Source organism: Dipteris shenzhenensis, chromosome 31 (assembly GCF_047967505.1).
Source record: "Dipteris shenzhenensis isolate YYH24624 ecotype China chromosome 31, Dip_SZ_1.0, whole genome shotgun sequence".
Lineage (NCBI taxonomy): Eukaryota > Viridiplantae > Streptophyta > Polypodiopsida > Gleicheniales > Dipteridaceae > Dipteris > Dipteris shenzhenensis.
The window spans coordinates 45,552,677-45,563,905 of record NC_141626.1 but is presented as its reverse complement, the minus strand read 5'-3'; the positions used below and the strand labels follow the sequence as shown (position 1 = coordinate 45,563,905).

At 43.6% G+C, this 11,229-nt stretch overlaps 1 protein-coding gene across 1 annotated transcript; it reads right to left on the bottom strand.

Moving 5' to 3' along the window:
- Positions 1-4,828: 4,828 nt before the first annotated feature.
- LOC147881522 (putative cellulose synthase A catalytic subunit 1 [UDP-forming]) lies at positions 4,829-10,444 on the bottom strand. Its single transcript, XM_087370067.1, has 14 exons — positions 10,159-10,444; positions 9,731-9,926; positions 9,364-9,581; positions 9,146-9,251; positions 8,825-9,020; positions 8,417-8,683; positions 7,968-8,313; positions 7,748-7,885; positions 7,498-7,623; positions 7,192-7,404; positions 6,793-7,054; positions 6,498-6,697; positions 5,899-6,249; positions 4,829-5,797 (listed from the first exon to the last, which is right to left on the bottom strand). The coding sequence occupies exons 1-14, from the start codon at positions 10,234-10,236 to the stop codon at positions 5,219-5,221; spliced, it is 3,276 nt and encodes a 1,091-aa protein (XP_087226193.1). The 5' UTR covers positions 10,237-10,444; the 3' UTR covers positions 4,829-5,218.
- Positions 10,445-11,229: the final 785 nt, after the last annotated feature.

Genomic DNA, 11,229 nt, shown 5'->3' with positions numbered 1-11,229 from the left:
GAATGTTTTCAATTGTTCAAGGTCAAATATCATTCTCTCTTATTTCTAACGATATCCAATGGGATCGATGGTCAACAAGTATCTGTGATGATTGGCTTCCAAGACTCATTCCAGTATTCTTAGCCTTTTCAATTCGAGTCAAATTCAACTAAGTGCTAGAATCTAATTGTGAACTTTGATTATCTACCGTGGCATCTGTACCATGATTGTAACCTGAATAGATTGCAAGACTTGTAATCTGATATAGATTTCAACCTCATATAAGTTGTACTCTATCAAGGTAGAACTCAGTGTGGCTGATGAAGGCAATCAGGTCCCTCCAAAAAACATTGTTGTTGGTAACCTCATTCAGCCACTTGCTTGCTACACCATGCCTCCCAAATATTCAATGTCCAGGACCGAGAGCACGTACTCTATTAAGACTTTCACTCCTATTCAATCTCTCCTATTCCAACCCATTTATTAATTAGTTTTGGTGCATGGAGGCTTAATTAAGCTATGTTTATCTATGGATTTATTTATTTATTCTTTAATTAAGCTATGTTTCTCTATGGTGTAATTTATTTATGATTAATTAACCTATGTTTCTCTATGGCTTAATTTATTTTATGAGGGTGGCTTTCCCAAATGTTCAAGAAAATATTCGAACCCAAAACCGTCTTTTTCCCATTAGTGAGCCCTACCACAAAGCTATAAAGAAATATTATATGCCGATTTCCTTATGATAGTATTATAAATGCTCCCTCATCCCCCTCCCCTTTGAGATGTCCTTTCTTCTTTAATGTGTGGTCCCTCCCCCCTCCCCAATCTCATGTCTCTCCTTCTTTAATGCCACTAGCCTCCATTATTCCTAAATTTATCCCTCCCCCCTTTATACCTTAGTTTAATCATGGCCTTGCCCTCTTTCTTTTCACCCCTCTTCCTCCCTCCATAACTTATTAATAGGAATTTCCCATTTTTCATATGATGGGGCACCTATTAAGAGTTGATTAGGGATGATGTATGATGTTTTCTCAAAAGTTCTCACTATGACCCCTTGATCAGTAATCGCATGCACGGATGCAGTGAACATGTCGCTCCTAGGTAAAAAGTCCCCCTTTCTTTCTACTTTTCCAAAAAAGGCAATGATATGGGTCATGTAGTATGGCAAAGCCTATTGGGACAACATATGTTCCATGCCATTTATCATTGTATGGGTTACAAAGTCAAGGATAGCTATGGTAGAGTGTGATCATGGGAGTTAGTGTGTGACCACATTGTGTGTGTCATTGGTGTGACTAGATTAGGTAGTATAAGGTTCTAGTAGTTGTGATTGAGAGATTCTAGAATCTGATGGAGAGAATCAAGGAGCTAGGTGGCTTTTGGTTGACATCATTTATGAGATCACTTAGATGTAGCTTGATGCCTATATATTGGGCCTTCTATTCTTGAATAAACATCTCTCTTTTCCATCATATTGTGTCACCATCATGCTCCAACATTTGGTATCAGAGCCACTTTGCCCTCCTTGAGCCTCCATCCCTCTCTGCCACATCATCATCACCTTCCTCTTCACCCTCCACCTTCTTCTCCATTTGCCCCCTTTCTACCTGAATCTTGGAGGCTCAAATTCTCCATATCTAGTCCACCATTTCTAGAGCCCTTCAAGCTAGATATTCCCCTAGATAAGTCTCACTTCCCCATTGCATTTCTAGAAATTTTTTGTGTTGTCTGTGCCACTATGATTATTGGCCAACAAACTTCTACTGCATACGACTTGTAGGAGTAAAATTTCAACCAACCCTCCTAAGTACGATTGGGTAACCTTATGGGCTAGCAGTTGTTCAGATTTGAGCTCATTTGGACCAATGGTTGAGGAGCAATCGACAAAAACCAATCAAGATTGAAGCAATTTAGACCAACATCTTGGTGCAACATTTCGCCCATCCTTGGCTGAGGATACTCTTTGGTATATGTCCATTTTTGTATAAAAATACCTTTCAATAGCCCTTCTAGCTGTGTAGATTTAGCCCTCCAAGTTGTTTTTGTCTCTACAAGCTACTTTTGACAGTTTGTGGTCTTCATGCTTGAATGGTCAACTCAACATTTGGGGCTTTCCACTTTTTGAAGTTATTTGCATAGTTTTATGTCTATTCTAGCCCTGTAAGAGATTAGACACTGCCTTACTTGTGGTTAAGACCCTCTCCTGGCTACTAAAACAAAGGTAGATAAATTTGAAGGAGAAGGCTTTCATACATGGCAAACCAAGGTGAAATTCATTTTTATGAAGAAAGTCATATGGAATGTTGCAAATGGTAAGGAAAAGAAGCTGAAAACTCAAGAAGACTTGGTTGGTCAAAGATGAGAAGGCATTGCTTTGATTTAGGGACTCCTACATTCATCACAAATTTGATGGAATTGAGACTCCACATGAAGCTTGGGTACACCTTGACACTGTGTTTGGTGCACAAGGGAAGTGTTCTATGTATAGTTTGCTCCTTTAGTTTTTGGGGCTAAAATAGAAAATGGGAGAATCACTAGCGGAAGTGAGAGAGGGATAGAGAGAGGAGTGCACACGACATAGCTACTTGTACACTAAGTTGTATTGAACATGAACATGAAGATATACATGTGAACCCCTTAGGGTTAGGATTAGGGTTAGGGTCAGGGTTTGCCCCTAATGTCCTAGAGGTATGGTGCAATTTACACCATCCTCAACACCCCCTCTTAATTTGCACTTGGTAAGTAGAGGGTACATGTACAATACCTTTTTGTGGATTTTGTTTGGTGCATATGCTAGCATCCAAATTTGAAAAGAAATCAAAGGTAGTGTGTGCGTATGTGAGCACAGTGACTATTTAGCAAAAGCATATACAATGACTACAACTTATGCGGTCCTATACAAGATGTGCATTTCCCCCTCTTAAGTTGTGGGTCATCCTTCGCCTTTGGGAATAAAACCTAGAAGATAGACTGAAAGGAAGAGGAAGGAATATGCAGAAAATAAAGTCCACCTAGATCAAGGACTGGTATGATGACCGCGTAAATGACAGTGTGTATGGCTGTGTGTTGAACACGTCATAAGTCACTGTGGACTATGCAGCTACTCTCTGAAGAGGCATCCGGATGTGAAGCTAGTCACGTCGATGTAGCTATGGTGATGTGATACGGTAGATTGTGACATACAAGGGTGTCGCCAACCCAAAAGAACTAATAGCAATCGTGAAGATATGCTGTGGTAGAATAATCTCAGTCGTATGATGCGGGGTTGAAGAAGACTGCATAGTCAGTGTGGACAAAGTGATCGAGGGACTGAACATCTGGGACCGAAGGTGCAGGTATGATATGCTGCTTTGCGAATGAAGAGGTCCGTAAAAGTAACAAGGTATGGGGACCTATCAAACCTTTATGCTCAACTCTCATGAGCTGAAGGTTGTCTGTTGTGTGCATAGCCATATATCCATCAACTTGGGATGTAGCATCTATCGTAGACTCATCGAGAAGGAGCTGACAGTATAAAGGACTAGAAGCTTGAAATACAACTCTAAAAAAACATAAGATGTTCCCGATGAATACGAGGTGCCTGATCTGAAATCGTGGATCCAACCACTGAGCTGCATCAAGTAAGGACTGTATACTACAACCATAAGTGCATGATGAAACATTGAGTCTCCCCAGGTTTATGTACAATACTCAAATACACACACATATATATATATATGGATGATCTTTTATAGTGTCCAAAGTGATGACACTAGCTGCTCTGAATGTTTAACATGTCGGTAGATGCATTCCATCTTTCTTGAATCTTCCTATGTTAGAATAATTTCCTCTTGGATGCCATGATGATGCTATTGCAGATGTTGGTTTTGATTATGATAACCACTTCTCTGAGATGCTCTACCTCAACCTCTACCTCTTCTTCTACCTTTGTCTAAAGTTGTGAGTGTTTAAACATTGGAATGACCTTTGCATGCTTGAATAGACAAGTCCTGTGTTCTTCACCAAGTAACATTGACTATAATTCTTCTAGTATTGGAACATTTCCTTGAAAGGTAATAACATAGACTAGAGTCTCAGATCCTTCTCCTAGTCCATTCAGGATGACTTGAATCATTTATGCAGCATTCATTGTCTCTCTTGATGCTGCGCTGTAAGCTACAGCATTTGGTGGAGTCAGTCTGCAGTGAAATTTTCCTCAATCTTTAGGTGGCAGGTTATACCATGCAAATGCACATTAAATTTCTGGAAAAAGGATTTTAACTGATCCGGTTGGGTTCTACAAAGATTAGGGGTCAGATTTTGAGAAGAATCTTCAGTTCCAGTGTTTGATGTTACTTGTAATTCCATAGTCACTGCTCACTCTGTGGATGAGATTTTTGCCCCAGACAAAATCTACATGTTGCACAAAATCCCAAACCAACAAACCACCAACAAAATGTGGACATAATGTAAAATTCTTAAAAACAAGCTTCCAAATGTTGCTCAAAATCCAAACCCAACATTCATCAATGATTTGACTGACATAGTCTTCACTTTCCAACGCTGATCAGACTAATGCAAGAAACAGACATGTGAAGAAACAGAACTGTGAAGCGACCAAACATCCAAGAGAACACGATGGCACTACATACATGTTGCATTATCTGCCAATCTGCAAACTGGCACTGAGACATAATGGAAGTGCAAACGCTTTACAGGCATCAATAGATGCAACAGAGAACCCTTCCAGCCACAGTGCGTTGGCGTGAAAATGATCACGTGAAAGGATGGACTAAGAGGGTTCCGCACAATTTCAACTGTACAAAAACTGTAACTTGAATATGTTAGATAGACACCATATTCGATAGACACAGAAGCAGATCCGAGAAACTGTCCCTGCAGAGAATAACAGAAGTACAGTTGTACATCACAGTTTGCTCAGCCCATGGCTTAACACGAGAAAATCATCCACCTTAGTACTAAATTATTCACTGTCCATTTATCTAGTGATGGGGATCACATCTAAATCCTTTAAGATATAAAACAGTAAGACAATAAAGTGTCTCCTAAATACACCCTTCATACCTATCCCCCACTGAACTCATAAATTACAATTATCAAATCACCAGGTGGACAATCCCCATTATTACCTATGCAGGCATCACTCAATGCAGTATCCAGGTACATCCATCACAAGTTTGGTGTAGCTGAAAATGCGCCAGTTTGAAACTTTTGGAAACCATGACGAAATACAGAATCAGCAGTTCTGCCCGCACTGAGAGGAAGTTGTCGGTGTTTGACTCAAGAATGGATCTATTCTCACCCAGAGAAGAGAGAAAATTGAGGCTAAGAGGATTGACCACACAATCACAATGGTAGGTGTCCGATTTTGCCTTCCCATCAAACCCTTCAAGAATGGATAGAGATGAACTATCACCCAGAAGGCAAAGAAGAGCTTCCCAAAGAGCGGACCCCAAGACTGATAGCCAGTATTGAGGGCATCCGAGATGCCAGCGACAACACCCACCAGATTGATGACAATTAATGTTGTTGGGGGGACTAGAAGGGTTGTCCACTTGAAGACATACAGCTCTCCAAAGTCCTCGTCATCTCCTCCTTTTGCTGTAACAGTGAAGTTAGTATCAATCCCAGCAAGGACCTTGAGCAAGCCTTGAAAGACCGCAAACAAATGAGCTGAGACACCTCCAATCACCCAAAACTGTTCATTCCTCCACCAGTCGTCAATACCAACTCCACTCCAGCGCATTTCTAATATACCAGTGATAAAAATGGACAGGAAGAGAGAAATGAACCACAGACTGGCAAAATTACTAATCTGCAAAACAGCACAAAATAAAAAATCTTAGCATGGGGGCACAGCAAGCAATACCCGACAACTGCATACTTCTGGAAAGGGAATATTGTGCAGCAACTCACTGAGGGAATGATGAATTTTCCTGTAAGCAAGCAGACGGCAGGAAGAGTGCAGTAGGCCAACAAAGGTAACGAAGTGAGAGGATAGACAATGGTGTTGACATAGGCAAGCCTCTGCAACCACTTCAGCCGACCTCCATAGCCATACCACAGAGGGCAATGCTTGCTGAGTAAAATTTCCACTGATCCAAGGGCCCACCGGAGAACTTGATGTAGCCGGTCTGAAAGATTGATTGGGGCAGATCCTTTGAAGGCAGGACGTAACGGCATGCAGTAGATCGAACGCCAGCCCCGACAATGCATCTTAAAGCCAGTCAAAATATCTTCTGTGACGGATCCGTAAATCCATCCAATCTGTGAGCAAGCATAAAGGAATGGGAGTCAAGGGATCTTCGACATCTTAGTGTCGCCATGTCATACTGAAATGTTGCATTGGATTTTGCTAAGAGAGCTACCGCAGTTGTAATCAAGACAAAAATACAGTGAGCATCTGGGAACCAATTAGAAACTTGGCCCAAGAATCACAAAATCAAAACAAAAAAACAAGTCTGTCTTTTAATTTTGATGCACTAACAACATTTGGTCCATGTGAGAGTACAGACCTCTTTACCCCACTCTGTTTTGTCCTCATAACCACAGCTGATGACATGAATGGCCTCCTTAAGAAGAGAAGCAGGAGAAGCAGAATGTGGCACCCCCCCATCTTCATAGAAGGTGGAAGCAACAAACACAGGTGACTGACCAAACTTTTTCTCGTAGTTTTTCTGAGACATTAATAGAGATTTGTTGTCATCATCATAACCTGCAATCACCAGACATAAGAAAGGTTTATTAGACTCCCCAGCACGACAGAATTTTTAATCTGCTATTCAAGGAATTGCCACACAAAATCATTACCTTCTACACCCTCTTCAATGTCCTCCAAACTGAACATGGGAATAGACGAGTCACTTCTTGCTGTCACCTTCCTCTCTGAATTCTTTGACCGGGAAGCCTTGCTCTTCTTGCGAGGTCCACAGCAGAAGCGAGTAATAAAATCGTCATTAGGAGGTGTGTCACTAATGGGAGCCTCAGTTCCATACAGAGCTTGCCTTCTGAATACACACCCAGTTCCCACATAAACAGGACCTTGGACTCCATCCAAACCTTTCAGATTGATCTGAAGGTACAACATCTCATCAACATAAGACACTCGTATCCCACAAGCCCAGATAAGTGTGTAAAGAGAAGAATTCAAAATCAGACCGACATAGCAAATTTACCCCCCCCCCCCCCGAAAAAAACAAAGAAACTCACATCAAAGAACACCACATTGTGATTTGCATAACGATCATGCAAATCAATCCCATCGAATCTCTGAGGGAACTGCACATAGCAAACTCTCTTGCCAAGCCCCGGATCCATCATAAAGCACATTGCCTCTCGAATAGCTTTGCTATTGTTGATGTAATGGTCGCAATCCAGATTCAAGAAGTATGGTGCATTGGTAAGCACAGCAGAAACTCTGACCTGACGTCAAGTGCAGAGTTAGATCAAAGGATATTAAATTTGTTGTGTTTTAAAATAAACTGAGAATGAAAGGCATTCCTGACAGATACATACTAGAGCATTCATGGCACCAGCCTTCTTATGATGATTGAAGCCAGGTCGTTTCTCACGAGACACGTAAACCAGTCTAGGAAGCTCGTTACCGTCGGTATCATGGCCTCCACTGTGACCCAAGAAGACCTGCATGAGTATATAACGTTTGCATCTGTCATATTCTGTGCAGACCTCATACAGATCAATTCGACTCACATAAACAATTCAGATATTTGCCAATTTGGGACCAATTTTTGTATAGATTTGGGACCTGAATCATTCCAGGATGATCTCGAGTATTATTCCCAGGCCAAGGAGTTCCATCTTGCATTATCCATCCCTCGTCCGGCACTTTATGTGCCTTTGCAACCAGAGCATTTATTCTGACTTTAAACTCCTCGTACTCCCTCTGGAAATGCAAACAAAACCAGATTCAAAACTTGCCACAGAGAGCAGAATAGAGGTACACTACAGGGCATACAGTACGGAACCTTCATGGCTCTGCGCTCCTTCACGAAAGTCGGTTGAACTTTGTCCTTCAAGTAGTCAATTTTCTGTGCAAAGTACATCTCAGGGGCTCGAGGTTCAATGTTGAACTTTTTACAAAAGGGAACCCACTTCCTCGCAAATTCGGAGGTCTCAGAAAGGGTCTCAAAAGTTAGCATGGCTGCACCATCATCAGACACATAGCATGACACTTTATCCACTGGATAATCTACGGCAAGTATAGATAAAACAGTGTTGGCAGTGACGAGTGGCGGTTCTTTCAGTGGGTCCACTGTACTGACATACACATCCACAGAAGCCAGCTTGGAAGGCTGGCCTTCAGGTTCAAATCTGTGTTGACGAACAAAGATGCCTCAGATAGGTCCGTATATTCTTCAAAACAGTCACCCCTGAATGATGGCAAACTTCCAAGCTACCTGACCAGAGATCTCACCTCAGGGAAAGTCTGTCGAGGTACGTTTCACGATTGATTGGGAGCCACTTCGGAAACTGATCCAGAATCCATGAAATTGCAAACCAGATCTCACAGATGACTGAGGTGATCCACAGTCCATAGGCATCGCTGACAGGGCTTAGAATACGAAACCTCAGAAAAAATGCTAAAATCAGCAGCCGTATTATAATAACGATCCTGTAAGGATTGAGCTTGGAAGATGGTATTGCCACCTTCCTTGAAAGTGGCTGTCTTCCGTCATCAGTCCTGCCAGCATAAAAGTGCATGTGAGAAGAGAATGACACTCAGCTGTCCAAACTTAGAGGCAGCTGCTTGTTGAAGGGAAAGTCGTTGAGACCAAACTACAGCATAAGCAGAGCATCATCAAAAAAGAGTCCAGAAGGTTACATTGGGAGGCCTCCATTCTGCCCACTGTCATCTAGATCACCCCCCCTTCCTCCGGCATCCCCACCTTCTGTCATCATCATTTGCATCTTCTCCTGCTTGGTTTTCCAACTGTCAAGCCTCTCCTTCCAAGCAATATCTCCAAACTCATAGGGACTAAATTCTCTACTAAAATCCATGCTCCGGGACTCCACAGAACCTGCAACGAAATAATGGAGCCTCAGGAAAGTCAGTTCACAGCTTAAAACACGCTGCTGAAGTGCCACATTGTAGGGACCACAAGAAGGCCGTGAAAGCAGAAATGCAGCTAGAAAGAGTCATTACTGGGTATGTTGGAATCCGAGTACGGCAAAGGATGAATTCGTTTGCCACTGCCAGGACCACCGACGAGCGAATGATCTGCTGAGATACTGACGAACTCACCCGATACCTGCACATCACACAAAAAACTTGAAGTATCAGTAGCCAGAGAGCAGCGAAAAAGTCCAGCACCCTAAGAGGCATCGCGGGGAGTAGAAGAATGAGCTAAACCGAAACCTTACATGTCGACTGTTGGTAAGAAGGGGAACTTGAGGGATTGTTGGTGAAGGCTGTTGCGGAGTGTTTCTCTCATCGGCCCGAGCATAGCTCATGCGCTCAGCTTCCGACAAGGGATCTACAATGAGCTGCCTATTTTGATTGTGTATATCCACGTAGTTGAACTCATTTTCTAGATCGTCCACATCTTCCTCTTCTTCGTCCCCAACAACTCGAGGACTACCTGGTGGCAAGCCATTACAACATTGCTTTCAAAGGCAAGAAATTGAACCTTTCCCTCCAACCCCAAAGAGAGAGCAATTTTCTGAAGATATCGAGTGAGTCTGATCATATTCTAACAGCTGGCGAGTAGAGTCGTACGACTGAGCTCACCTTTGTGGCGCCTGTATCTTGTCTTGCACTGAGGGCAAGCCTGAGTACCGTCCTTACGCTCATATTCGTAGCAGGGCCTGCACACGGGGAAAGCACATTCGTTGCAAGCAACGAATAATTCCCCGTTGGTAGTGATACCTACATCATCGCCACAGATCTGACACACCTGACCGCTGGAATGTTGCAACGGCCTCGGCTGCATTACAAAGAAGCTTGTTAGGATGCGTACGAGGGACCAAGGCCAGCAACAAATGTACATTAATTCCGTGAGTCCCTCGGCAGAGGGATCCATGAAGAAAATGACTCCAAAAAAACGCCGCTGAGCACACAAAATTCCGACTTTGCGAGCCGGGAAGGGAGGAAGAGAGAGTGCAGGGGCAAGAACGAAGCGCTAATCAAGCAATGAAGGAGGGGCAGGTCTGAAGTACAGTGTGTGATTCGGGAGCGATGACGACGAGCTGGTTACGTTTGTAGGAGCCGGCGACAAGGCCAGCGTTGGCTTCCATGGGGCGGAAAGGGCAAGGAAACGGGGCGGGGGGGGGGGGGGAGAGGGGGTTAAGGAAGGGAGGGGAGCATGGCTGGGAGGAGAAAGAGGGCAAGGGATAAGGCTATGGCGATGGCGATGCAGTGTTCGGAGCTCTGGCTATGGCGATACAGAGCTCTAGCTGTATGAAGAAAAAGAAAAGAGACTAATCTTAGGACGAGGAAGAAGAAGAAGAAGAACAATAATAAAATTCACTTTTGCCTATTTTCGCCATTTTTTAAAATTGCTTCCATATTTATTGATTGCTTGGCAAGGCAACCGTGACCAAAACCGCTTCACGGCTTTCCGGAGCGGTTTTTATTAATGGTGGTTTTGGACACGTCAGAGTGGTTTTTTTATTGTGGGCCCCGTCACCTCGACAGCTCCAGCCCGCCTACCGCACTTGCTTCTCCCGGTCACCCCCACCGGCTGTCACCGGTCGGTCGCCCACCGACAGCCCCATTTCAGGGGGTAAGGGCCCACGCCACCGCCCCTTGACCCTCCCACCGGCTGTTGCTGGTAGCCCGCCCGGTCTCACCTCATCATTTCCCGAATCCGAAGACCCCGACCGTTTGCCGGCTGTAAGTCCCGGTCTCCGACTAGGGCCTTAAAGTCAGCCCTATTTTACTAAAATCCTGTTTATTTTACACCCTTTTATCTGTACTTGCGCCCTTACGAAGTCACGATGAGAGAATTTTGCTTTGCTGGCGTAGATACCCTCCAAAGCTCACCCGGACATTTCCCCCCCCCCCCCCCCCGGCCAAAAAAGTGCCGGCTTTTATTCATTTGGGATTAACAAACACAAAGAAAGCCAAACTACGCCAAACCGAGCTCAATTGCCACAAGAAAGGCACACTAGGCATACTACTCCAAACCAACCTCAATTGCCACAAGACAAAGCAGACAGCCTACCGTCTCAGCTAACTAAAAGACTTTATGTTATAGTATACTTAATATATATAACTACTTGAGTTGC